Consider the following 27,790-nt stretch of genomic DNA (forward strand, 5'->3'; position numbering starts at 1 on the left):
GTTCTTTAATGCAAGAGCCAGGGGCCAGTGGCAGTGACTCTCCTCGGTCTATTCTTTTTCTTCACTACTAGTCTTTTCTCAAGCTTTGGGTGGGGAAAAGAGCCACATGCTTGAAGGACAAGGCATTTCTCAATAGAAGAACATCTCTTGGAGGATCCTTCCCCGTGAAAAGGTTGAATGTGGCCTGGTAGGGATGGATGTCATTGACTTACGCTGGTCAGTTCATTTGGATGCAAAGTGGCCCTGGCTTAAAAATGAGTGAAGGGACCCCCCCTCACCCCCAAACCCACACTCAGGACTCGGGTCTTGCAAGGCCGCTGTAAGAGCTCTGAGAAAGTCCTGCCATTGGTACCTAAAGGCCTCTGATTCTGTTGGACCAGATAATTAAACCTCTACTGCCCCCCCCCCCCATTATTTTTTTTTCTGGACCCTTCTCCCAGGATCTGCTTCTAGACAAATGCAGACCTTCTAAAATGTCATTAAATGTGTTCCACGCGGACAGATTTTCCCCCATCCCCACAGGAACTCATTTTCCCGTCTCGGCGAGTTCTTTTCCTGTCCATGCCCCTTTCTTGCAAGCTCCGTCCTCATCTGCACAAGCCTCAAATGCTTTAAAAACATAAGTGTTGAGACTTGTGCAGTTAAGGCTGAGCTTACAGGAAGGGGACAGGGAGAGCGACAAAGCTCACGGGGATGGGGAAAAATTTGTCCCTCTGTCATTCTCTAGCTAAAACCACATTCTCTATTGGTGATGGGACCAGTCTGGTTTTGTGTTTTTTTTTGTTTTTTTTAAATAATTCTGTATATTCTACAATTCTTTGCGGATTACAAATGATTCAGGTACTCAAGCATTATTCCCTAACTGTCCCAGCGAGCTCCCACTCTATCTAATGTACCTGGGGCAATGGGGATTAAGTGACTTGCCCAGGGTCATAAGGAGCAGTGCAGGATTCTAACCCACAACCTCAGGGTGCCAAGGTTGTAGCTCTAACCACTGCCCCACACACTCTAGGGGCAGAATAGTGTAGTTACTTACCTGTAACATAGGTTCTCGGTGGACAGCAGGATAGTCAGCCACACAACCCCATATGTGGCTGACTCATCCTACTTGTCCTAGGAGAAAGTGTAGTTACTTACCTGTAACGTAGGTTCTCCGTGGACAGCAGGATAGTCAGCCACATATGGGGTTGTGTGGCTGACTCATCCTGCTTGTCCTAGGAGAAAGCTAATTTATGCAGCGAGGCAGGTGGTTGAAGCTGCCACGATTAAGAGTGTGAGAGTGACAGGGTAGGGAAGGTCTTCACCTCAGAGAAATTGTATTCATTGGTTTGAGGCCTCTGAAACCTCTCTAATTTAGCTTCTCTTTCTTGGCTTGACGCTGCAGCCCTCTCTGGTGTTGGCGGGATTAGGGTGGGGGGACTCGTGATCTCGGCTTGGGCCTTGCATCCTTTCTCCTCTAGCATACCCACTGTGGAGAACTGCTTCCAGATAAGCCTGTGAGGAGGGGGGATGCGAGTAATAGAGAGAGAATCTTTAGTAGGTGACCAGTGTCTCCCTGCTCCTCTCCCTTTTCTCCTGCAGGTGATCCGCCGAGGCTGGCTGACAATTAATAACATCAGTATCATAAAAGGCGGCTCCAAAGAATACTGGTTTGTGCTCACGGCTGAGTCTCTCTCCTGGTACAAAGATGAGGAGGTAAGAATGGCCTGTGGAAACTGCCAGGGCTCATTTCCCTTATCTAGAAGGAATTCATTCGCTCATTGCTTCAAGGTTTAGGGGGTTCAGGGCAGGCACATTACAAAATGGATCTTTTTGTGGCAGGAGGGAGATAAGTACTAGAAAAGCTGAGTACTGCAAGGGAGGAGTGAGGTGCATTGGCAGAGCTGTGGGAGAGGAGTCTCGGTACTGGAACAGCGGGGAGAGGGGCTGCAGGGAAGGAGTGAGGCGCATTGGGAGAGCTGTGGGGTCTCAGTACTGGAACAGCAGGGGGGGCTGCAGGGCAGGAGTCGGGTACATTGGGAGAGCCTTGTGTGAGGGTCTTGAAACTGGAATAGCAGGGGGGACTACAGGGCACAAATGGCAGATCTGGGGGAGGGGAGTCTCAGTACTGGAATAGCAGGGGGTGTTTGCAGGGCGCTGGACCTTTGAGCATTGGGGCTTTAGAAGGGTGCTGCAGAGCTCTGGTGTGGTGGAAATTTGCTCTGAATCTATCTGATTTGTAGTCTGTACTGAGGATTCTCCACCCTCTGGTTTGGTGTGCCTGTAGAACTGAGATAAGACCTGACTTTGCAAGGACTCCAACATCCTGGTAGCATGCTCCCTGCATGTGGCATAGTCTGCAGGTACATTTTATGGTTGCTTTTGGAAGGTTAACATGGGTACAGAGTACCTGTGGTTGCTGGCTCCTACTTTTTCATGGAAAATAGCACAGATTGAAAAGTGCAGTCCGCACGTGTGTTCCCTTGTCCCACTGTGTGCTTTAGGTAAAGGTTCAGTGTCCTCCAGATCACAGTGTTTATTAGAAATCCTTTGGAGGAACAAACCCCTACAAACTTAACAAGCAGCAACAGGCCGAGTTTCCCAGCAAAGCCCATTTTCTTTCTTGTATCAGTGGCATAGTGAGAGGGGCGGAGCGGGCACCAGCATCTCCTCCTCTCTGCCCACTCACTTTATCTTTTCAAGTGTTCCCCGGCAGCAAGCAGCATTTCTAACCTGCTGCTCATGCCAGTCCCAGCTCTGCCTTTGACATCACTTCCTGGTCACGGGACAGGGAAGTGATGTCAGAAGGAAAGAGATGCTGCTTACTGCTGGCAGTCATCTGAAGAGGAATGCTGGGGGAGGAGGTGCACAGCGGGGAAGGGATATGGGGGGTGGACTTAGCAGGGAAGATCTGTAATTATCTGCATTTGACCCCTTGGCTATAGGATAAGCTGTATTATAGAAAAGCACTAGCATCATATCTCTGTTATTTGATGGTTCTGATTTGTACTTATTAGATGCTTTGTAAGTATGACGTCTCCCTTTTAGTATGTAATATCTCATTATAATTTCAGCACTATTAAGTATATTTTTTTGCTAGTCCTGTTATTAAGTTTCAATTTACTGATTTTTTTTTTTTTCCTTTTCATTTGTTGTATTTATATTTTTATTTGACTTTTGACTACTGTTATGCTGTTTTATGTTGATTTGTAGTTGCTGTACACCGCCTTGGGTGAATCCCTTCATAAAGGCGGTTAGTAAAGCCCAATAAATAAATAAGAGTGGGGGGGGAGGGGAGGGCAGTACAGCACGGTGATGCTGGGTGCTTCCTTCCCTCGCTACACCACTGCTTTGACTCGGACATGAATGCTAAAGCTCTGACACGTGAAAGAATAAAATGACGCCTGTTTCTGGCTGGCACAGAAAGTTTATTGGAAACTTTTACATATCAAGCAGCAATTCTTTTGTCTTCTGTCTCAAAATCGAAATTAACTGGGGTGGAGAGACTCCCCCTGTGGTGTTGAAGAATGTTCTCAGACAGCTTGAGGCAAACATTAAAATGCACATATTCGTTAAGCAAAGAGAGGGAACCAAGCAGATTTAGACCAGCCAGCCCCAGACGCTCCATTTCCTGTCAGGAGGTGGGCCGGGCCTCTGTGTCTACTCTTTAGACAGTGCAGTAATGAAAACCAGCCGGTGGCTTCTAGCCCGCCATGGCGAATGAATGAGGGCTCTTGTCTTGCGGATCAGGGAGGAAGCCTCCTAACAGCTGGAAAATCGTTCCCGGCACTCAGAATGCAGAGGGGAAATAAGTTGCAGCTATGTACTTTAAATAAATCTAATTATTTTCTTGGACATCTCAGATGGTGGCAAAGTTGCGAGCCTCCGAGATGGATGGACACCCCACAAATGTATACCCGGTTCCAGAGAGAAACGAGCATTGGCTAATTCCTGTTTTTAACAAGAGGCTATAAGCTGAGCCGGATTCCTTGTTTTACCAAACAGCGTTCTAGGAAGTGAGCCAGAAGCAGGAAAAGTAGCTGTATGTTTCAGAAATACATACCAGTGACCCAGCCTCCCCCCTGTCCTGCCTGGCAGCCTGCGCCTGCGAGTTATAAGACAGCGCCAAACATCCGAGGCAGACGGGGGTCCGGAAGCGTCACATCGACTGTCTCCCTAGCTGGAATTTGGTCTCAGGCAACGGTTCACCTACCTGCGTGCTCTTCCCACACCGGCGGCGGAGAGGCTGCTGTACCGAGCCCAACCTAACCAGTGTGCAGACTACTGTGCATGTTTGGCTGCCTGAACAGGTAGTCTGAACACTGGGCAAATGGGGCCGGTGGGCATCGCGTGCTGGAAGAATCCCTGCAACCCGACAACGACCAAATGCACGAGGAAAGAGAGGGCTCTTTCACGGGGAGGAGGAGAAGAGTGTTGTCTCCTTCTGACGTGGCACAAGCTGAGAAGGGGGCTGGGGAGAAAGGAGGGCTGAGGTCCCTGGCCTCTAAAGAGAGGAGGACGCTGCTGCAGCATCTGGAGACGGCAAAGTTCTAAGCGATTCCAGATGTTCTCTTTCAACCTCCAGACAGCTCTCGGAAGGCCTGGTGGGGCGGGCCGTTGCATTCCTCTGTGATTGTAGCCTGTTAGAGGACTCGGTTCCCCCCCCCCCCCCCCCATATCCTTCCAAAGGAGAAACGGACCCAGGGGAGGAGGGGGTTGGAAAGAGGGGTCTTGCCCAGCAGAGGCAGGCTGGCTTCTTTCATTAATCTCTGCACACAGGAAACCGATCTGGTAGTTTGCAGCTCTTGATGAGTGTTTCGGGTCGGTGTCTCAGTTCTTTCTAGGCAGGAGACAGTTCCGAGGAGAACTTTTCATAGGCTGCCATAATTAGCAGATAAATGTGAATAGTTTTCTGACCACGTGGTCCAAAATGACTCTAAACTAGAAAAACGCACCATGGAATTATGTACTACTGAGATCTTTTCTTTGGGCCATAACTAGCAGAGCCACCTCCAGTAAATTGGCAAATGCTGCGACCCCCAATTCGTGCAGCCAGAGAAAGCATGTGCCCAGGTTGTGACCGTTAGTCTGCCCCCTCCTCCCCCTGCCCAGCATGCAATGGTATGGCAGGCTGGCACCCCTCAGCCGACCTCCAGTAGACTTCCACACACGCTCTGTCAACACCATTAACATTGCTGAGCCAAGATCCGAGTTTGGCACTCGAGTTCTCAGCACAGTGTCTCATCCCACATATAAGTTTTCCATAGTAGAGCTCTAGGACTTTCTGCGTTCTGCCAGAGCTAGTACTTCTAATGGTATTCAAGCCTCTGAAAGGAGAGCACAGAGCACTGTGAGGAGATGGGGGTGGGAGGGAGGGTCCCACTAGATGACCCCAGTCTTAACACCTCATCCCTCTCTTGCAGGAAAAAGAAAAGAAGTACATGCTGCCCCTGGATAACCTCAAAATCCGAGATGTGGAGAAGGGCTTCATGTCCAACAAACATGTCTTTGCCATCTTCAACATTGAGCAGAGGTGAGGGGAAAACCATGTCAGCTACCAAACTAATCTACCTTGTAAAAAAAAAAATGTGGAGTCCTGGAGGGCTGTGATGATGAGCACAAGAATGGGGGGGACAGGCCTCTAGAGCTGGGGGGGGGAGCTCAGGAAATGTCCTGGAGCCATTTGAATGCTTTGATTGCTTTCTCCTTTTCCTTAGGAATGTTTATAAAGACTTGCGTCAGATTGAATTAGCCTGTGACTCCCAGGAAGATGTCGATAGTTGGAAAGCCTCCTTCCTTCGGGCTGGGGTTTACCCAGAAAAAGATCAGGTCAGTTCCTATGGGAGAGAGGATTTCTGAGGTTCCCTGCATGTCCTGCTGTGTTTGGGATAGATGCAAGCGGCAGCAGATACTGGGTAAAATGGGAAATGGTATTGGGTGGGACAGGAGTAACTTTTTGGACCCCAGACACACAGGTGCACAATTAACCCTTCACCATCATATTGAATCTCAGCCTCTCAGAAGCAGTAGCTCTCATCCTGGCCGGGCCCCATCTGTTCTCAACCAATGGACAGGAATCTGAGAGTAGTGCTACCTCTTCAGAAGAACCTGTCTATCCTCCTTGGACCCTGCATGCAATGACGCTCCTAAGTAGTAGATTTAAAACAAATGGAGAAAATATTTCTTTATTCAACATGTAATTAAACTCTGGAATTTGTTGCTGGAGAATGTGGTGAAATCAGTTAGCTTAGCAGGGTTTAAAAAGGTTTGGATTATTTCCTATAAGAGAAATCAATAGGCCATTGGGAAAATCCTCTGCTTATTCCTAGGATAAGCAGCATAGAATCTGTTTTACTACTTGGGATCTAGTTAGGTACTTGAGACCTGGGTTGACCACTGTTAGAAACAGGATACTAGGCTTGATGGACCTTTGGTCTGTCCCAGTACGGCAAATCTTATGTTCATGTTCTCAGCCGGCAGGCAGGGCTCTGTGAGCAGAATTTCATCTGCTCAAGATCATTCCAACCTTCCAGCAGATGGAGACTGAGAACGAAGACTAAGAGACTTGACCTTATTAGGTCCTGGGCAGCCGTCTGGCACTCAGTATTTCTCTGTCTCCTCAGCAGATGTTACATCAGTACCTCTGCAGCCCTGTCCCTTAATATCCTTGATAAGCCTATTTAACAAAAAAAGACATTTTAGACATTTTCAGCGGTCAAGCAGGATCCTGAGAAACTCACAGGGTCTGGGGAAGGTAGACAGGTTCTGAATGCAAAGAGAAGCTGGCAGAGGAGTCCGTGCTGCTGGCTGGGCCTGGGGAGGACAGACAGACCTCTGGTGGGTACTGATGGCTCTGGCCTGTGACCCCTATTCCATACACCAGTGGAAAATGCTGAATTGGCACATCTGAACACTTGGACCCTGCAATGCCTCTTCCTTAATCCAGCCCTGACTATAAGGGGTCCCATTAGTGTTAGCTGAGTGTGATGACATTTCATGAACTTGTAGAGCTTTTTTCCAACTGGTTTGCTGTTGAAGGAAAAGTGCAGTTCGAAGCAGGAAGTAAATGCCAGTTAGCAGGACTTCACAAACTGAGAGCTGTTAAAACGTGTGCCTGTGAGTAATTAACTGCTGCTTTTATCCTGTGCTTTTTGGCGCAGGTGGAGAATGAAGACTGCCAGGAAAACACCTTCTCTATGGACCCCCAGCTGGAGCGACAAGTGGAGACTATTCGCAACCTGGTGGACTCCTATGTGGCCATAATCAACAAGTCCATCCGTGATCTCATGCCAAAGACCATCATGCACCTTATGATAAACAATGTAAGGCTCACCTTTCTGCTTGTGTTGACACGGGGTACATCCAGGGCTTCAGCAAGCCCTTCTTCTGATTTGTAAGGCATCTGCCGTGGCTTTTGGTGACTAGGGACCTCCGTGCCTGAGGAGGGAGCTAGAGGGGCTGTTTGATGCTAGACGTTTCCGCAGCCTCCGTTGATTTAGAGTCTGGTTAGACCTATTCTGGGCACAAGATTCACAAAGGAGCTGGTCTGGCTTAGTCTCAGCTGCTGTTGTAAATGACTAACCTGACATAGGAAGGAAGCCCAGAGAAAGTGTATACTGTAGCTGAGCAACATTCACTATAGTAGGATACTACTGTTCCCTCCCCAAACCAAAAAAAAGCACCGCTTTCTCTCTTCTCCTTGGTGCAGACAAAGGATTTCATCCACTCGGAGCTTCTGGCTTACCTCTACTCCTCTGCGGACCAAAACAGCTTGATGGAAGAGTCTGCGGAGCAGGCTCAGCGTCGGGAGGAAATGTTGCGCATGTATCATGCCTTGAAGGAATCCTTAAACATAATTGGTGACATCACTACCAGCACAGTGTCTACCCCTGTCCCACCCCCTGTGGATGATACCTGGCTGCAAAGTTCGAGCAGCGGGCACAGGTACCCTTGGGGGCATGCTGCCAGTTTATCAGGCCTGGTCCATATGTAGCTGGGGCTGTTGGTCCAGCAGTGATAGCTGAACGCTGTGAAAAGGCAATTAAGTGTTTTAAGTACATGCTTCAGAACAACATTGGGGGGGAAGGAAGTGACTTTTGAAATTGGGCCTACTGCCGTGTCTCATTTTTAATTTGTCTATATTCTGTTTTGTTTTGCAGTCCGACAACACAGCGCAGACCCATGGCCAGTGCACTGCCCCCAGGCCGGCCCCCAGCCGTGAGGGGCCCTACCCCAGGGCCCCCTCTTATCCCTGTCCCTGCAGGAAGTTCAGCATTTGTGGGTCCTCCTATCCCCTTACGTCCTGGACCTCAAGGCCCATTTAATGCTGCTAACCTGGACCCCTTCTCGGCCCCTCCTCAGATTCCTTCCCGACCAGCTCGTATCCCGCCCGGCATCCCTCCAGGTGTGCCCAGGTAAGCATTCTGCCTCCCAGAGTCCTACATGCAGAATTTTATTTAAATGGAGATAATTCCCAGCCCTTCAAGTATCCCCTTAGCTTACATTGCTTTTTCTAGGCTGTGAAATAAGATGTAGTACTCGGTGACTACCACTAGATTACAGGCTTGCTACTTGGATTTCAGCATGAATACAGATTCTGTAGCACTCTCCAGACCAGTAGAGGTTAATCTTTACGAATGGGTATATATCCAATCATGACCAGCAGGTGGAGACTGAAAACAAAACTGTGGGACAGTATATAATATACTCCCTTCTCTATTTACATCAGTCTTCTTTCAGTCTCCAGCAGGTGTTGAGTGATCTGTACCCATCTCCCTTGGTAGGGCTGTTGGAATTTGTTTAGGGGGTTTCTAGTCATTGTTTTTGGCCGGACAGAGCTTGGGCGGGCTCTGTTTGGGGGTCCGTCCGACCTCGGGGGTGTCAAACCCGGCGGGTCTCGAGCGGGGTCCCTCCCCCCACTTCATCCACCTCCCCACATTTTTCTAGAGGAGCCTCAGCAGTAAGCCTTGCCCCCTAAATCAAGCAAGACATATTGCTTCGAGAGCCTGTGGAGTCTGTTCTGTAAAAAAAAAAAAAATCCTGAGGTAGTGCTGGTCTGGAGGGTTGTTTCCCTTTAAGAAAACTGTATTTTACTGTATTTTTTCTTCTAACCGGCACTTTTTTATAGCTAGGTCGCGTATGGAGCAATTGTGCCCTTCTCCGGGGGAGTGGGACACAATTATGTCCAGCCGCGAGGCACTCTCGGCCGGACTGAACTCGGTAGTTTGGCCCGGTGATGTGGTGGAGCTCCGTCGGCAGCGGCTGCAGGCGCCCAGAGCTCCCCGCCGATGGTGCCTCGCGAGTCGGCTGGGAGCAGTGGGGAAGCCCGGTCTTCCCCAACCGTCCACGGAGGGATTCCCCGAAGGATTCCCTCTCGGCTGATTTTTTGACAGCTGATGCCGACTTGCCTGTTTTAGCGGCTGGGACTGTTCAGCCGCTACAGGCCATGGAGGGAGCATTTTTGGCGGGAACTTCGCCATTTTCTCTGTCTGGCCCCTCCATTTTGTCTGCAACCTCAGGTGACCTTCCCCCTGTATTGCAAACACAGGGGCAGGTTTCAGCAAGGACCCCTGCTGGGGCAGGGAGTCCCTGGGGACCCCCAGGGGTTTTTTGCCCCCAATTTAATTTCTTTCTTTGTGCAGATAATTGGGGGTCCCAAGTGCAGCTGGGGGGTTTCGGGGGTGGTTTCCCTCCGCGCCCCCTATGGCTTTGCCTCCCTCTTTTCGTTTGGCGTCCCCTCTTCCTCCTCCCTCATCCAAGCGCCCGCGGGGGGGGTTTGGATTGCAAATTGGTGGTCGGAGGAGTGTGTTGGCATGATTGAGGACCTGGCCGCTTTGGCGGGCTTCCAGGATCCTCTGGAGGGGACGCCCGCTGGCAGCGGGGCGGCGGGTTTCCCGTCTTCCAGAGCAGATGCGTCCGTGGTGCGCTTTTTATTCAGAGGGATGAGTTTTTAGACCTGATGTAGCAGGTCTCCTTGGTGCTGCATTTTTGAAGTTGCGCCACCAGAGATCCCGCGTATGGGGGCCCCTCTGCTTCAGGGGGTCTGTCCTGTTTCCCGCTCTTTTCCTGTGCGTCAGGATTTTCGGGATTTTGTGCTGGCGCAGTGGCCTATGGGCGCCGTTTCATTTGGTGTTCGCCTTGGCTCATGGGTATCCCATCCCGGAGGGGGATAGGGCTACCTTAATTTCGCCAATGGGGGACGCGGTGGTCTCGGCACTTACTAAGCTGCATACCGTGCCTGTTATGGACGGATCTGCTCTTAGGGTCTCTGAGGAGCGTACGTTAGAGACACTTAAGTATAATTTTGATGTCTCTGCCTTGGGGGTCCCGGCAGCTATTTGTGTGGGGCTGGTGGCTCGCACCGTGTTTCAGTGGTCTGAGCGTGTCCTGGATCGTGAGTCTGATGACTGGTCCTTAGTGGATCAGGAGGTGGTGAAGTTTGAGATGACTGCCTCGTTCCTCTCGGTTGTTCTTTGTGACTTGGTGCAGCTAAGTCTGGGTCTTTTGGTGGCAGCACGCTGTACCTTGTGGCTTCGCGCTTGGTCGGCGGTTGCCGCGTCCAGAACTGAACTTCCCAAAATTTCCCTTTCGGGGGTTGTTTTGTTTGGAGAGGACTTAGATCCGGTGGTTCAGACTCTGATGGACTCTGAGGTGCCCCGTCTGCCTGAGGACCATGCCCGCCCAGTGTCTCGGGTTGGCATTGCCCAGGGGCGTGTGCGGGAATTTTGCAAGTTTCGCCTGGGGCATGGGACTGCTTCTTTCCAGGCTTCCGGTTTTTCCCCGGGGTCGGTTGGCTTAGCGCATGCAGTCCTTTCAGGGGGCCTGTCGGGGGGCTGGGAGTTCCCCCCCCGGTTCCCCTGCTGCCCGTCCTGCGCGATGGCTCTTTGCCGGCACCCCCTTTGGTTCCCGTGGGTGCCCGGCTTCGCAACTTGTTTCCCAAGTGGGCCGAGATCACGTACGATCAGTGGGTCCTGGTGGTGGTGCAGGACGGTTATGTACTTGAATTTTGCCCGCTCTCTGCCGGATCATATCTAGCCTCTCCATGTCAGGTGGCATGGGAGACGCTAGCCTTTCACCAGACCCTTCAGCGCTTGCTAGATCTCAAAGCAGTTGTCCAGTGTCCCCTCAGGAGTGCGGTATCGGCTGGTACGCCATTTCCTTTGTGGGGCCCTAAAGGGAGGGGACCTTTCAGCCCATCCTTGGTTTAAACCGAGGTCAACAGGACTCTCAGAATTCCCTTTTATTCGCATGGACACACTGCAGTCTGTCCTTCTGGCGGTTCAGCCGGGGGAGTTCCTGACTTCTCTCGCTCTGGCGGAGGCCTACTTGCCTTTTTCCATTCGGACCTCTCCTCAGCTCTTTCTTTGCTTTGCGATGTTGGGTCTGCACTATCAGTTCTGTGTGCTTCCCTTGGGCCTGGCCACGACTCCCCGGACGTTCACCAAGTTGATGGTGGTCGTCACGGCGGCAATGCAGTCGGAGGGCATTCTGGTGCACCCCTACTGGGATGACTGGTTGATTCGGGCGAAGTCGTTGCAGGAGAGCGCCCAAGTTATGGCTCGGTGGTTGAGTTTCTCCGGTCACTGGGCTGGGTGGTCAACCTTTCCAAGCATCTGGAGTACCTTGGGGTTCTGTTCGACACCTCCTTGGGGAAGGTCTTCCTTCCAGAGGCCCGGGTAAGCAAATTGCAATCTCAGATTCGCCTTCTTTTGGCGTCCCGGTGTCCTCGGGCGCAGGATTTCCTCCAAGTCTTGGGGTCGATGGCAGCGTTCCTGGATGTTGTGAGGTGGGCGCGGGCCCACATGTGTCTCTTCAGTATGCTCTGCTCCGTAGATGGTCACCCCAGAGCACAGTTTGGAGGTCCCTGTCCCTCTGTGAGGCTTGGCGCGCTGCAGTCTTCTTTGGTGGCTCCAGACCTCTCATCTGGTCCAGAGGATGAGTCTGGATCTATCGCAGTGGACGGTGCTTCTCACAGATGCCAGTCTCCTCGGTTGGGGGGGCTCAGTGTCTAGGTCACTCAGTTCAGGGCACCTGGTCCATGGAGGAGGCGTCCTGGTCGATCAACGTGTTGGAGACCAGAGCCGTCCCTCTGGCGCTGTTAGCCTTCCGCTCCCTCTTGATGGGCAAGTCGGTCAGAGTCCTCTCTGACAATGCCACAGCGGTGGTTTATGTCAATCGTTGGGGCACCAAGAGCACTCAGGTGGCTCGGCTCATGCTTTGGGGCGGAGTCACGCCTTCTGGACCTCTCGGCCTCTCACATGGCGGGGTGGAGAATGTTCAGGCGAACTTCCTCAGTCACATCTTAGATCCCAGAGAGTGGTGTCTCAGCCCCGTGGCTTTTCAGTTGATAATGCAGGCTTGGGGTCAGTCCCTGATGGACCTGATGGCCACGAGTGGCAATGCCGAGGTGTTCCGCTTCTTCAGTCGTCGCAGGGATGGACTGGCCGAGGGTCTGGATGCTCTGGTTCAACCATGGCCAACAGAGGGGCTGTTGTGCATGTTCCCTCCGTGGCCATTAGTGGGCAGAGTTCTTCTCCGCATTGTTCGCCATCCGGGTCTGGTGGTTCTGGTGGCTCCAGATTGGCCTCGACATCCGTGATACGCAGATCTGGTGACACTCTGGTGGCGGATCCTCTTCCTCTGCCTTCCTTGGACGATCTTCTGACGCAGGGTCCCATTCCCATGTTCGACCCGTCTCCCTTCTGTCTTACGGCTTGGCTTTTGAAAGGGGTCGCCTTGGTAAGAAGGGGTATTCAGATAGGGTGATTTCTACACTCTTGGGGTCCTGGAGGCTTTCTACCTCTCAGGCTTCTGTGTGGATTTGGCACTTCTTTGAGGGGTGGTGCCAGGTGCGGGGAGTGGTCTCTCTTCGTGTTTCTGTGCCTAACATCCTAGAGTTCTTGCATGATGGCCTGGATAGAGGCCTGGCTTCGGCTTCTCTCCAGGTTCAGCTTGTGGCCTTGTCAGCTTTTCGGGGGTGACAGGTCAGCGTTTGACAGCCATTCCTGAAGTGATTCGCTTTTTGCGGGCGGCCAAGGTGTTCAGGCCTCCCATGCGGTCCTCTGTTCCCTCTTGGAATCTCAGTCTGGTTCTCTCTATTCTGATGCACCTGCCCTTCGAACCGTTGGGCAGCTGCTCTTTGCAGGACCTTACTCTGAAGACGGTCTTTTTGGTGGACATTTCTTCCACTAGGCGTGTTTCTGAGCTACAGGTTTTCTCTTGTAGGGCTCCCTTCTTGGAGTTTTCTAGGGAGCAGGTTGTCTTGAGGCCTGTTCCTTCCTTTTCTGCCAAAAGTAGTTTTTCCTTTTCATGTCAATCAATCTGTGGTCCTCCCGGTCTTGGGTAGTTGGGAGGGCTCTTCTGAGCAAAGACAGCTGAGCAAGTTGGATGTTGATCGGGTCCTTCGCTCTTATGTGCAGCGGACCCAGGAGATCAGGAAATAAAATCATCTCTTTGTCCTTCTGACTGGTCCTCTTAGGGGGGCTGGCGCTTCTAGGGCTACTATTGCATGCTAGATCATGGAGACTATTGCTTCCGCTTCTCTTCTGGGGCAGCAGCCCGTTCCGGAGTTTCTCAAAGCTCATTCTACTCGGGGTCAGGCGGCTTCTTGGGCTGAGTCGTCGCTCGTGCCTCCAGTGGACATTTGTAAGGCTGCGGTTTGGTCTTCCTTGTATTCCTTTGTCAGACTCTTTCGGGTAGATGTTTTGGCGCGTCAGGACGCGGTGTTCGGTGTGTGTGTTCTGGTGTCAGCCCTTCGGGGGTCCCGCCCGTGTGAGGGACTGCTTTGGTACGTCCCATTCGTAAAGATTAACCTCTACTGGTCTGGAGAGTGCTAAAGAAGGAGAAATTAGGTTCTTACCTGCTAATTTACTTTCTTTTAGCTTCTCCAGACCAGTAGAGGTCCCCACCCTGTCTGTTGTTGTTGTTGGGGCTGTTTCGCGGGCAGTTTTTGTTTTTTGCTATGGGTTCTAGTATTTTTCTAGGGCCGGGGAGAATTAAAGAACAGTGGCTGTGGCTTAGCTGGCGAGCTGTGGGGACATTTTCCTTCTGGTTTTTCTCCTCTGCATTTTCCAACAGCATTTGGGTATGTTATTTGTTACTCCTGTTCGGAGTATTGTTTTCTTTCTGTTTTCCAGTTCTTGGTTCTGCTTGGCTAGTCGGCAGACTGAGGTAAATAGAGAAGGGAGTATATTATATACTGTCCCACAGTTTTGTTTTCAGTCTCCACCTGCTGGTCATGATTGGATATATACCCATTTGTAAAGATTAACCTCTACTGGTCTGGAGAAGCTAAAAGAAAGTAAATTAGCAAGTAAGAACCTAATTTCTCCTTTTCTTCCATGAAATGTATTCTGGGTCCTTGTTTCCAGTGTTTCTGTTGTCAGAGAATGGGGTGGGGGGAGAAGGTGTTCCAAAGTAGTTCTTCCTTTTGTTAGGTTTCTGTGTACCTTTTTTGTGACGCCTTTCACTTTCCTTGTGCTTAATACTCATGCCTGTTTTCCTTTTTTCTACCTCTGCTATTTTTTTTTCTTTGCAGCAGAAGACCCCCAGCAGCCCCGAACCGCCCCACCATTATCCGACCAGCCGAGCCTTCATTGCTAGATTAAACCACGGGTTGGGGGTAAAAGGAAGCCAATGCATGTTGTGCGTTTGGTCTTAAGGGAGGGAAAAGGCAGGGGATAGGCACGATGCCCTCTGCAGCCTCGAGCAACTCTTCCCCCGCTCAGCCTCTAGAACCGCGATCAACTCAGGTTGAGGAAGTGACCTTTAAAAAAGACAAAGCGCAAAATTGGTGCTCAGTCTGCCGTTCTCTCCATCCTGCAGAGTAGAAGCGGTCTGTGATTTCCATGTTCTTCTCCTGTGACCCCCTCCCTCCCCCTTCCCATTGTCCTCTCTGTCACTCTCAACACATCTGCTCCAAAACTCGTACCGTGAGCCAGTAAAAGTGGCTGTGTCCTGGGGCATGCTGCATCCACGTAGGGAAAATCAGACTATTGTGGGGGGGGGGGGGGGGTTTCTCATAATTTTTTCTGTGAAGGTTAAATGAAAAAAAAAAAAAAAGATATATGAACAGTGCACTGTATGGAAAAGAAAATCTTTAAAAGAATTTTTTTTTAAAAAAACAGGAATTAGCCTAAGTGAGGAGACATGTTCCACTGATGAATGTATGAAGGATGGCCTTTTTAAACGACATAATGAACAGTATTTCCATCATGCTATAACACTCTTTCCCTCCCCTCCCCACCTTCTTTCACTTATGCAGCGTTTCAGCTGGCTCAGAAATGTAGCTTTATTTTATTAATCTGATCAAGGTTGCTCTGATATATATATTTTTCAGGTTTCAGATTTTTCTAGTATCGTGGAAATTTAAAGACATAAAGGGAATGGGGGGGTCAGAATACTGTTGAAAGGTTGCAGCAGTGAGGATTTCATCCCTTCCCCACCCCCACTATTAACAGAGCTCTGGCAAGTCTAATTAAAAGTACTTCTCTTTTTTTTGCCTTCTCTCACTGTGTGATTCTGGTTTGGACCTCCTTTCTTGTTGTTGAATTAGAAGAAATAGCCACCCAGTGAGAACCGTTGTTTCATATGTAAGATGTGTGAGTGCAATCTTAAACCCAGACTGAGGGGCCTGTAGCAGTGCTGAGCCCAGAGAGCTCTTAAGGTGCAGCTGTTTTGGGTTGTGAAAAGTGCAGCTCGGCCTGCTACAAGGCTGAGATGAAGGAAGTAGCACTTGTGGGATTAACAAGTCTCTTGAGCTTCTAGAAGATCTCGGTGCTGATCTTAGGGAGGTGTTTCTAAGCTGCCTCCCTCCACCTTGGAGGACATTTGTGCATGACTGAAACTCTGGTGACATCTTTAGGGCGATGTTTCCTGTGGGCAGTTAAAAGCCACTTCTAGATCTTAGAAACAGGGATGTGAGCGGGAGACGATTAGATGTCTCCTCTCACCCTGAACGTTGAAGGTGAGAACTGCAGGTATGAGTAACCCAGTGTTGAAAGAATGAAATATCATGCACATGCTGCACTCTTCTGGAAGAGACTCGGTATTTAATTTGCAAGGACATATGGGGTTGAAATTGGATCTCTGGCCAAGTACCCCGTGCCTTATGTCCTAGAGCTTGGGTTCGGGGGGGGGGGGGTCCTAAAAGTGCTGAGGCGGGGGCGTGGACCACAGCTTTCTGGTCTCTGTCTTTCTCTCGGCTCCTATAAATTCTGTATTGGAAAGATAGGCTGTTAGCAGTGTTATGAGTGCAGAGGTGAAGCAGCTGCCCCTGGTTCTCCCACAGGTGTCTTTGTGGCTCAGGATCTGAATTGTGGAGTCCTAGTTGGGGGTTGTGCTGTGCGTTGGAGGGAGCGTCTAGACTTCCTGATGACAGTTGCCTTTTCCCAGCCTGCTTAAAAGAACATGGGAAAAGCTCAAAGTAGATATATATATGTTTTTCAAAAGCTACATTTTTTTTCCTTCTCAATATGCCTGTAATACACACACGTACCCTGTTCCATAGAACCAGAAGGATGCTGTGTGGTGCCTTGGAGGTTAAGGAGAATGGCCGTGTTTACAGATGTGTCTGCATTCTGGCAGGTTTTTTCAGCCCCCCCCCCCCTTCCCCCCAAGTAAAAAATTGTGCGTGCTTGTGCTGGTTTTCATGATTTAGTGCTGAAACCCAAGACTAACAATTTCTTGGTCATTAGTGTAGGCTGTAAGTTATCAGCCTTTGATGGGAACCTTTCGGGTGCTCTTATTGGGTCTTTCCCTACTGTAACCTAGACAGTGGAGGCTGCCCACTCCTTTCTTTGCTGGGCAGTAAGGGCCCTCTTATGATGAATGATTCATTAAAAGTCCTATTTTCATGTGCTTGGCTATTGGAAAGTGAAATGGGAGTGCTTAACTTGTGTATTCATGTCCCCTGGAACAATTGCTGTCTGATGCTCAATCTTAATTGCAAACCAGAACACATCCTGCACTCATTCATATGCCACTCTAGGGGAACCGAATGTATAGATTACCGATTTCTTTGCGTCCACACCAGGTTAGTCCAGAACATGTGGGTATCGATTGCATCCATCAGCCGTGACACCCGCGTGTTCTGAACTGATCTGCTGGGACTAAAAGGAAAGAAAATGAGCAGATAAGATCCGATTCCTCCGTGTCTAAGCAGCACCCTCATGTGGCTACTTTTTACTTAAAATTGGAAGAGGATTGTCTTGCAGTCTCCTGGGCTTGGCAAATATTGCTTGAGATCATTTACACTTGTTTTAGTCCTTTTCAAAAACACTCTGACTCTGCCCTCTGGTGGTAATGTATGGAATGGATTCTAAGGTCTTTCATCTCACTTTGTATGACTTTAAAGGAGAAATAAAACATTATATATTTATATGTGTATAGAGATATTAAAAAAAAAAAAAAAAGATGGCCACTGTTTACTGAGTTTGAAAATTGTAAGTGCCTCTGATTCTGTACCGTATTCATAAAATGCAAATAAAAAAAAATTCTCTTGGTGGAGGAGATTTCACCTTGTGCGTGTGGCTTTCTGCTTTTTGGCTTCTGCTTCCTGGCTTGGGTAGTTTTTGCCATTCTGGTTTTGTGTTAATGAGGTGAAATTCATTATTTTGGTCCTGGCTAAAAGAAAATGCACCCTGCTTACAGACGTGCAAATATTTCTGTACTCTCCCTTTGTCTGCTTGGCTGTAAAGAGCAGGAGAGACCCCACTCCCCACCCCTTGCATTAAGGAAACTTCATAGGTCATTCAAGTTTAAATGCTTCCCTGTCCCAGACATTAAAAACCAAATCAAAGGGAATTTCTCCTCCCCCCACCTTTCATATTTCTCTAACCAGGTCCCATGTCGTTTGCCCCAAACTCGCCAGCTACCCGGAGAAACATATGAAGTATGGAGTGTTATTTATATTGATTTTTTTAGATAAGAGTCTGACCAGGACCCATGTCTTTGGCCTAGTGGTAGAGCTGTTGCCTCTGCACCCAGAGGTTGTGGAATCAAATCCCAGCACTGCTCCTTGTGACCCTTGTCGACTCGTTTCATCCCTCTTTGCCCCAAGTACAAAATAAATTCCTGTTTATATGTAAACCACTTTGTGTGTGGTTATGTAACTACAAAAAGGCAGTATACAAGTCCCAATCCCTTTCTTGCCCTAAACCCTCCATCTAACAGGAGAAACACATGCAATGCGGAGGGTTTTAACAGAACATCGCTGGCTGGCACTGAAGTCCTGCGCCCCTCTCCAGTGTTATGCTGGACCTTGCTGTCTCAAGCTCCTTTGGGCTGCGTGGTGTCCGTCCTTCCTGCTGCTTGTAGGGTGGAGGTGAGGGCAGCATGTCCTGCTTCAAGTGAATCTTTTATTCCTTCTGAATCATTAGGAGAATTTCTGTGGTGAAGAGGGAAAGCCAGGATGCAGAGCTTAAGGGGTCGTGATTGATAATTGTGACCCATCTTTCTCTGCCCCACCTGTAGAAAAGTCCTGTTAAAGATGTGTGAAGGTCTCACTGTGTGTCTTTATTTTTTTTTTCCCTCCTTTCTCGTGCCCAGGCGCCCACCTCCTAACACTCCCAGCAAGTCTCAGTTCTGGTGATGCCTCCTGCCCCCTTCCTGAAGGATGGATTCTTATTTTAAAATGTTTTTGTCATGCAAGGTGAGTTACCCACCTCGCTTCCACCCAAGTGGCATGATCCAAACTATTGTGTAAACACTACTGGAAGGACAAAACCCTGGCGTCTGATACTGTAAGCTGGAGCCTTAAACAGCAGGCCTGGTTCTAGTTTGAACCCCCGTCGATGATGATGAAGGAGTCCAAGCCCGATACTCCGTGGCTGTGTAACACCACCGTTGCAAGAGGGCAAGAGAAATTCCTCCCTAGCCCACAAAGCTTTCCTGTGTATCTGACACACCTCTTCACCTCCAGGAACTCAAGAACTTTCTACATCTACCTCTGTGAAGATTCTTTTGGGCTGAGTTTGCTGGCACTCGGTTGCTCCAGCACCAGTAGGTGGAAGGAAATGCTTATGCTTATTGTTCATTCCCAGACCTCGGGTTTGCTGGTCATAAGGTGGAAGGTACAGTCTTTTCTTCACATGAAGATGATGGCTAGAAACGATGTAACAAGAAGCAAGGTGACCTGTCTCAAGCCTTAAAGAGCTGCAACGTGACTAACAATCACTCTTAATGTATAACTTGCAAAGAAGTAACACGTGATGCTTCTCTCTACGAGATCTGTTCCTTTGCATCTATGACAAAAATAAGGCAACTCTAATGAAATACGCCACTTATAAAGTTTTATTTTACACTTAAAATTCTCGAGCAAACTGCTTAGGGCTTGACTTTAGGTTTTAACCAATCAATGCTGATATAACATACAACCACTACAAAAATTAAAAGTAAAAATGGGGGGGTTTGTTGGCTAGCCACACTCCTCCCTTAGTCTCTTCAGTCCAGAACTTATTTCACCAGAAATGGCTTCTGCACGCAGTACAAAACTGATTTTTGTGCTGTCCAAGAGAAGTCCTAAATATATTTAAAAATGTTGGCAGACCAGCAGTGAGGTGTTTTTTCCAAATGGTGCTTAATTGTAAACCGCTATAGCACTTCAGATTTTAGCAGTATATTAAGTATTAAAATCAAATCAAGAGCCGTATCCTTTATTTTTATTTGTAAATAGAACCCATTTTGGGGGTTTTCACTTTGGTGCAAGAGGGAGCATTTATCAGTACAGCTATGCTAATCTGGGCCCATTTTGCCTCAATGTTTGCTTGACCTTAAAAAGCCCCGAGTGTAAAGCTCTCAATAGGACGATTAGGAATAGGTCTCACGGACACAGTGGGACAGAGTCAAGCCCAAATCACTCCTTTCTCTACATTTTGTGGGCCCTGATTTTGTAATGCTTATGAAATCTGATTAGATGGTCCATTCCTTTGGTATAGGTCACAAATGAAATTGCATCTAGCCATTCTGGGTAAAATGTGTAATATATTACTGAGATGTACAAAAGTCTTTCTGGTATACAATTTTGCTCAAATAAAACTCACAAGGGTTGAACCTGTTGGTGTTTTTTTCCTTTGGTGGGAGGGAATCGGCTGATGCTTTACGGTGCGACAAAGGTCGTCGTTGCCAGCTCTTTATAACGGTACCCAAACGATCCACTTAAATACACATTCTAGGAAAAGCAGCCAGAAGGATGGATACTAAGGCTTGTCGTCCTGAGGAATCTGTTCAGTGAGGGAATTCCTGAATATATTGGCATGCAATAGTTCTTTGTATTGGGGGTGAAGTCTTGGCTGATGAGGGAACAGCCCTGACAAACCCTTTCTGTTCAGTATGGGGTATTAGAGGCCGAGAAAAGAGTAAGCAAATCGGGTACACGTGAGATCCAATGCGGATGAGCTTCATGCAGCCGTCTTGGCCACTCCCCCCCCCCCCCCCCCCCACCCACACACACACGCTATAATTTCTAATCCAACATGATTAGGTTGAAAAGAATAAAAACAGTGCATGTTTAGAAACTTTATTTTATTGACATTATTGCAAAACAAAAATCAAGTCTTCATTTGTGAATGCTTAAAATTGTTCATAATGTAATAAAAATACCGTTGGATTTCTACCAGTCAGTCATTGGAAGGCACAGTGAAATTACCAAGAAGCATCTGTAATTAAAAGTTCCTCTCTAATGGAGAGGGGGTGGGGTCGGTTCCTCTACCCCCCCATTTTAACCCCAAGCTGTTAATCGAAGTTCTTGAACAAAAATTAAAATGCACTTTTCTCTCCTCCCAAAGCAGAGGGAAAGGTGAGGGAGGCAGGCATGGCTGCTTAGACTAGGGTGGAAGTGCACTGGGGTCAAAAGCCCCCTTCCCCACAGAGCGGTACAAATTGCTGTCCAAGTGTGCAGTACTCTCAACTTTGTCAACGCTGGATATAATACTGACAAAACTCATATGTTTATCAAAGCCAGGGCCACACTTGATTCAGAAAACTGCCGGGCTTGCTTGAATGTGGTATTGATTAACCATACCCATCGACCTGAACCTCTCCCACCGCATGGGGCCAGGGATGGTCAGTGGCTATCTGCTGCCATTAGTCCCTGAATCTGTCGGGCTCGCATCCTTCCTTTTAATACTAATTTTTAAAACAGAAAGGCACACCACGGTCAACCATGCAAGAAAAGGAATAGCAGTTCATGCATGAGATGGGAACAGAGAAGATCAAGAGGTAGTTCTAGACTTAAAAAGAATTTATCGTACTAAAATTATTTACACGTCAGGCCTTCGGGTGGGGGGACAACTAAAAAAAGAGCCTGGCCCACAATGCCAGACGTGATCCGCAAGGTAAAAAACATGCACGGGGGGCCACGTTTTAGCCTAGGTATCTGCCATCTATTCCCCCTACCCGGAATCACGCCTGTGAAGTTAGCAGCAAGGTGACAAACCATCACATGTCATCTCCTCTTTAACGATGGCACAAGCAGCCATTGTTCTGCAGAGTCTAGGGCATGGTGGGTGTGCGTTAAAATTCAGTAGCAGCTCATTTTGCGCTGGCCCTGAACAACAAATGACAATAGAGACAGGCCTAGAGCAAAATTTCACATTCCTCAAGTGCTGACGGAGGGTGAACTTTATGCATGCTTACCTGGACTCGACGTACGGTCTCTGTTGCTACTTCCTTTGCCAGCCTGCCTAACAGCAGCTATAGTCTCCGAAGCTCCCAGTATATACAGTATGAAATCCAGAGCCCTCCATGCCAAGACAAACTGACTTACCACTCCCCCCCCTCCTTTCATTACCAGTAAGAGCCTTGGCAGAAGCCATTATTGCTAGACTTTGTAGAGGGTATTTAGGTCTATGCCTGGGAAAATAAAATCAAGTATTTTATAAAAAGCTTTATACCAGGTAGAGCCTTGTATGAAATATGTCTTTGGTAGCAACAGAAGCATTTTGAGTGTGGCTGTAAAACTACAAAAAGGCAGTAGACAAGTCCCAATCCCCATTTTTCAAAAGGAAAAAAAAGCATCACTCAAGGTGTTACATGTGGAAATAGCACAGTTAGAAGGTTTCAACTTTAACATGTAAACAGTGGCTTTTGTAAAACCTGCAGGCCTGAATTCCAAAAACTGAAACCTGGCGGTCTTCAATGCCTGAGAGGTTAGCGTAGTAACCCACCCTTCCTTTCAACAATTGCTCCAAATGAGGAGGGTATAGAGACAATTAGAGGTAAAGTCAACGTTTCGCCTTGTAAAATCCAACATACACATAATACTGTTAAGTGCCACCCAGCACATGCCTCATTCAAATTATTGTGTGCTGTTCTGACACATTTTTAGAAAACCTTTTGAAAAAATTACCACGCCCATGGATGCTGATTTCCACATGTAAACACTACCTAAACCGCGGGAGTCAACAACCTGCAGCTCTCCAGGCCCTGATGATCTCCGTCCCTCCCTCCCCCCACCCAAGGTACCTGGTGGTCTTTGTGGCAGGAGCACATCTGACTTCTAGACTAGCTGCTGCGATCTTTCGCAGCATTTCCTGGAGTCCTGTGAGAGGTTGCGGCAGCCGCGAGAGGGCCGTGCTCCTGCCATAAAGACTCCCGCTGCACCACCAGGTACTTCGCTAGGCCCTGAAGGGGGAGAAATTGTAAGGTTGGGAGAGAGATTAAAGGGTGGGGAGGCCTGCAGAGGAAAGAGAACCTTGGCTATGAGTTGGGGGAAGAGACCTGCGAGGAGTTGGAGGGGAGAGAAGCCACACCTTGCGGCTTTGTTAAATCTTGGGTCAAACATTTTTGATAAACTGGCTCTTTGCTGTAAAAAGGTTACCTCCCCTGACCTAACTCTGCTAAAATCACCTCCTTTGTTCAGTAAGGTCAGTTTCTAATGTTCTATAAAGCAGGAAGAGAAGCCCTTGTAGTCCAGCCACGCCTACGCAGACATCTACAAAAGGAGTAGGATGTGTTTTTCTGTTGCAGGATCAACGCCTTCATCCACCCATCTGCCTAACTCCCAATGTTGTTATTTTATGAAGGCAGCAAAGGAAGGAAACCCCTAAAAGATGCAAGAGAAAAAAAAAGGGCAGAACATTAAAACTAAGTTTTTCTTCACAGTAGCCCTCTGGCTCTGCCTCAACAGTTGGTGGACCACAAAGCAAAGGAGAGAGAATGGGGGAGTCGTAGTTGAAGGCTGAAAGTGGTTGGCCAAATCGTACACTTTCGATCTGCTTTTATGTGGTCTGTACGCCTTCTCTCAAGGCACCGAAGATCAGGTGGAAAGCAGAAAACAGCCAGCTGAAGAAAAAAAATTTGAGCCCGGCCCCGACCTTAGTCTGTTTCTAGTCCACTGGTATGACGGTTGTACCTCTGCCTTTAAGTCTCAGCAGTGAATCTTCAGAAAAGTCAGCTGTTAGTTTGAGTTGTTTGGGGTTTTTTTAACTTTGCTCCTGAGGAGATAGCAGCTGCTCTGTTGAGCATCGGAGCTCCACTGTCCCCTATGCAGGTTTCACACTGCCACAGGTTTTTTGAGAGAAGAATTCTAAAAAGGTGTCCCAGGAGAGACTGCAGAGAGCAGCAAGAAGAAACAGATTTCCCAGACAGGCTGTCTTAAGTGCACTTTTCAGCAAAGGACAGAAAAGAAAAACTTTGATCTACCAGCGATAGAAGTTTGCATAGCCAACCATTAGGAGATGCCCTTAGCGACAGTGGCACAGGTTTAACTGAAAGAGTAATGTGGGGGCCAAGTGGTCCCCCTACAAGCTGACCCCTGCTATGTTAAGACTGCAAAAGAAACGTGGAGAAAGAGGTCAGCAGTGCCCTTCATGACAAAAAAAATATGGGAAGTGTAGGTGCATAGAAAGATCTGAAAATCGGTAACAATATTGTTAGCGTACACACAAAAATTGTGAACTTGGAGAAGACTTTCGGGAGCAAGCTTTCTTTACTCCACTGCAAGAGGACCGGTGTGAGTCAGTGGGGGGAAGGGTCTCCCAGAAGCCTTTGCCAGCAGCTTTGTTTGGCTTCTGCAATCAGGAGGGAGGGGTCCGTTTCATCACTCGATCTCTGCTGTGGCCTACGTCCTGACTTTTCTCTTGTCATCAAAGAGACTCTTTAACATGTAGAGCTGCAAGAAAGCCACGGTCACCAGCACGCTCAGATTCACAGCAGACCAGAAGTCCACCCGCTGCAAGTTAGTCTCCTGCAGGTTCCGGTCACGTGCCTCAAAAGCCCGCAACACTGTCTGCATCTGAATGCTCTTCTCAAGTCGGGTTTTCATGGCCTCAATTGCCTCCTGAAGAAGAGAGAAAAGAAGTGTCACTTCAAGGCTCAGCCTTTTCCCTTTGCATTGCCCTATGTTTCTACTCCGATCACCTGCATGACAGAGCCCTCCTATGGTCCACCCACATGTCACACAGGTATAAGAGGGAGCACCTGGCCAGGCAACTTGCTCAATCTCACCTTGATGTCTTCTAATTTAATATCCAGCATCTCCTCAGGTGCCACCATTTCAGACCAGCTGTCTGTGTCTTCCTCACCAGGCTGGCTGTCAAAAATCAACTCAAAGAAAATCAGCTTCTCCGAGATGGTACTGAAGGAGTTGTCAAAACACATCATGTAGTCTCCGTCCTCTGTCGGCTCCACGCTGGGAGAGAAGATGGGGAGCAAAGGACGAGTTGTATTGTTAACAGAACATCACAGGAAGAGAAAGTCAGAAACTCATCCACACACTCTGCAATTCCTCTCCCATAACTTCACAGAAGAATCATAGTGCTATATTCAATGTGCCCTAAATTTAAAATAGGACTGCATGTCCTAGGGGTCAAGGTCTCCCTAAAGGAAGCCCACTTCTGTTGAAACCGCAAGCCTGATAGAGAGTCAGAATCCTGAATGGAGATCCTATCTATTCGCATTTGGCAAATCATGTATCCTCTCCAAGCCTGTGATGTCGGGGAAGTGGGGGGACGGCCAGTTATGCAAAATAGATTTTGCAGACTACAAGATTATATTCACAAAGCGTAAAACACAAACACAATGCAGTGCCAGCTGTCTTCAGTTAACTATCTGAAAAATCAATAAATACGAGAAGTCATTACCTTTTGTTTTCCCTCCCATATAACAATAATCCTGTTCTTTCCTTGGGTATGAAGTTATTTTTCCATATGTCTCCTCCCCCATCCCATTTTATCCTTTGTAAACTGCTTAGCTTCTCTTACGATCTAGGTGATATATGAAAATAGAACCGAACTAGGCTCCCTCACATCCCCCTCATGGGTTTGTCATGTCTATTCAGCCTGGGGCCTCATCCAAGAAAGGAAAATGCTGTATGCAGTGATGGATTTAGTCACAACAGTCCCCAATCATTGGGAACAGACCGAGGACACCGGGTCATTTCACAAGTAACGGATCTAAGAACACAATGAGCCAAAACAGGCAGAATCCACCCTGGACAGGAAGTTTGTCTAGTAGACTTACGTGTGTACACCATCTGACTTCCTGAACTCTGTCACCAGCATCACACCCCTGGGGCTCACCAAGGTGAAATCGACATCCATCCCAGCACCTCCAATCACCTGCCAAAAGACACCATTAGTTGGGCTGGAATTTTGGCATGCAAACATTTTGAAGACGGGTATTTGGCTTGGGTATCCAAATTAATTTGGAAACCCATCTCCCAATTATCTGTGAGCTTGAATTAGAATTCCTGCTTCTGTAACTCTTAATGTAATGGTGCTATGAAACATTCCCTGCAAATTCAGACAGTGCATAACACACACATTGGAATTACTGACTGCCACCAGGTCTTCACACTGTTAAAATGTGCTTCAGTCCTTTCCACAACAGAACTGGGCACTTCCTCTCTGTGCCAACCCCAAATTAGTTCTCATCATAGCTTGCTTCCACCTTCAGATAGTCAGCATAAAGTTTACATGCACTTTGCAAGTTTTTATCAAGTAGTTATCAAACACAGTTATGTGCCTCAGCCCCTTGGTTCTTGGCATATAGTTTGCAGACTCTAGCACACAATTTGCAGACCCTCAGGAAGCAAGCTCTTCCCTTTTACATACTATTAGCATGCAGCTAACGGGCCCTTGGCATCCAGTCTGCAGTGACCAAGCGCTTTGCCCTCATTTGAATGCTATTAGCATGCAGCTAGCAGGGTCCTGGCACCCAGTCTGCAGTGATCAAACTCCCTCATTTGCATACTATTAGCATGCAGCTAGCCGGGTCATTGCACCCAGTCTGCAGTGAGCAAGCGCTTTGCCCTCATTTGCATCCTATTAGCATATGGCTAGCAGGGTCCTGGCACCCAATCTGCAGTGAGCAAGCTCTAGCCCTCATTTGCATCCTATTAGCATGCAGCTCAGAGGGTCCTAGCACCCAGTCTGCAGTGAGCAAGCACATTGCCCTCATTTGCATCCTATTAGCATGCAGGTAGTAGAGTCCTGACACCCAGTCTGCAGTGAGCAAGCGCTTTGCCCTCATTTGCATCCTATTAGCATGCAGGTAGCAGGGTCCTTGCACCCAGTCAGCAGTGAGCAAGCGCTTTGCCCTCATTTGCATGTTATTAGCATACAGCTTTGCACCCAGTCTGCAGTGAGCATGCACTTTGCCCTCATTTGCATCCTATTAGCATGCAGGTAGCAGGGTCCTGGCACCCAGTCTGCAGTGAGAAAGCGCTCTGCCCTCATTTGCATGTTATTAGCATGCAGCTTTGCACCCAGTCTGCAGTGAGAAAGCGCTTTGCCCTCATATGCATGTTATTAGCATGCAGCTTTGCACCCAGTCTGCAGTGAGAAAGCGCTTTGCCCTCATTTGCATGTTATTAGCAGGCAGCTTTGCACCCAGTCTGCAATGAGAAAGCGCTTTGCCCTCATTTGCATGTTCTTAGCAGGCAGCTTTGCACCCAGTCTGCAGTGAGAAAGCGCTTTGCCCTCATTTGCATGTTATTAGCAGGCAGCTTTGCACCCAGTCTGCAGTGAGAAAGCGCTTTGCCCTCATTTGCATGTTCTTAGCAGGCAGCTTTGCACCCAGTCTGCAGTGAGAAAGCGCTTTGCCCTCATTTGCATGTTATTAGCATGCAGCTTTGCACCCAGTCTGCAGTGAGAAAGCGCTTTGCCCTCATTTGCATGTTATTAGCAGGCAGCTTTGCACCCAGTCTGCAGTGAGAAAGCGCTTTGCCCTCCTTTGCATGTTATTAGCAGGCAGCTTTGCACCCAGTCTGCAGTGAGAAAGCGCTTTGCCCTCATTTGCATGTTATTAGCATGCAGCTTTGCACCCAGTCTGCAGTGAGAAAGCGCTTTGCCCTCATTTGCATGTTATTAGCAGGCAGCTTTGCACCCAGTCTGCAGTGAGAAAGCGCTTTGCCCTCATTTGCATGTTATTAGCAGGCAGCTTTGCACCCAGTCTGCAGTGAGAAAGCGCTTTGCCCTCATTTGCATGTTATTAGCATGCAGCTTTGCACCCAGTCTGCAGTGAGAAAGCGCTTTGCCCTCATTTGCATGTTCTTAGCAGGCAGCTTTGCACCCAGTCTGCAGTGAGCATGCGCTTTGCCCTCCTTTGCATGCCATTGGCCTAGAGTCAGCCGCAGCCCCGGCCCGGCCCTTACCTGGTACTCCACCTCCATGCTGTTGTTGTGCATCGCCGCCTGGAAGAAGCACTCCTGCCTCCCGGCGGGCAGCAAGAAGGTGAATTCGGTGTCCTGCGGCTGGGTGAAGGCGACAACGGCGAGCGGCAAGCAGAGCCAGAGGGCCAGGGAGCCCCGGGCGGCCATGTCCATGTCCCCTGCGCCGGAAAGTGGGCAAAGGGGAGCCCAGCCACTTCCGCC

General features: G+C 48.7%; 2 protein-coding genes across 9 annotated transcripts in view; one reads left to right on the forward strand and one right to left on the reverse strand.

Annotated features, from left to right (window-relative positions):
• The window catches only part of DNM2 (dynamin 2), a 55,175-nt gene extending 35,147 nt beyond the window's left edge, over positions 1-20,028 (forward strand). For 4 of the 8 annotated variants that reach the window (XM_033925518.1, XM_033925520.1, XM_033925522.1 and 1 more), the window contains 7 exons: positions 1,582-1,695; positions 5,403-5,512; positions 5,697-5,808; positions 7,140-7,301; positions 7,688-7,923; positions 8,139-8,393; positions 14,516-17,424. In XM_033925518.1, the coding sequence (XP_033781409.1) occupies positions 1,582-1,695; positions 5,403-5,512; positions 5,697-5,808; positions 7,140-7,301; positions 7,688-7,923; positions 8,139-8,393; positions 14,516-14,585 (1,059 nt within the window). In that variant the 3' untranslated portion in view covers positions 14,586-17,424. Of the gene's footprint in view, positions 1-1,581; positions 1,696-5,402; positions 5,513-5,696; positions 5,809-7,139; positions 7,302-7,687; positions 7,924-8,138; positions 8,394-14,515; positions 17,426-18,525 lie in introns of those variants that run through there. The other 4 variants (XM_033925519.1, XM_033925523.1, XM_033925526.1 and 1 more) reach the window with 2 other exon arrangements.
• Positions 20,029-20,480: 452 nt separating this feature from the next.
• TMED1 (transmembrane p24 trafficking protein 1) lies at positions 20,481-27,775 on the reverse strand. The gene is made up of 4 exons (XM_033924956.1): positions 27,572-27,775; positions 25,438-25,535; positions 24,424-24,607; positions 20,481-24,256 (listed from the first exon to the last, which is right to left on the reverse strand). The coding sequence occupies exons 1-4, from the start codon at positions 27,740-27,742 to the stop codon at positions 24,038-24,040; spliced, it is 672 nt and encodes a 223-aa protein (XP_033780847.1). The 5' UTR covers positions 27,743-27,775; the 3' UTR covers positions 20,481-24,037.
• Between the last annotated feature and the right edge of the window lie 15 nt (positions 27,776-27,790).

This window comes from Geotrypetes seraphini, chromosome 16 (assembly GCF_902459505.1).
Source record: "Geotrypetes seraphini chromosome 16, aGeoSer1.1, whole genome shotgun sequence".
Classification (NCBI taxonomy): Eukaryota; Metazoa; Chordata; class Amphibia; order Gymnophiona; family Dermophiidae; genus Geotrypetes; species Geotrypetes seraphini.

Bases quoted from the DNA above. Each gene is read 5' to 3' on its own strand.
- TMED1 (XM_033924956.1), bottom strand. From the start codon at position 27,742: ATGGACATGGCCGCCCGGGGCTCCCTGGCCCTCTGGCTCTGCTTGCCG. The intron at 25,536-27,571 runs GTAAGGGCCGGG...GTCTTTTGGCAG, and splicing joins GCATGGAGGTGGAGTACCAG to GTGATTGGAGGTGCTGGGAT. The intron at 24,608-25,437 runs GTAAGTCTACTA...CTTCTCTCCCAG, and splicing joins AAGTCAGATGGTGTACACAC to CGTGGAGCCGACAGAGGACG.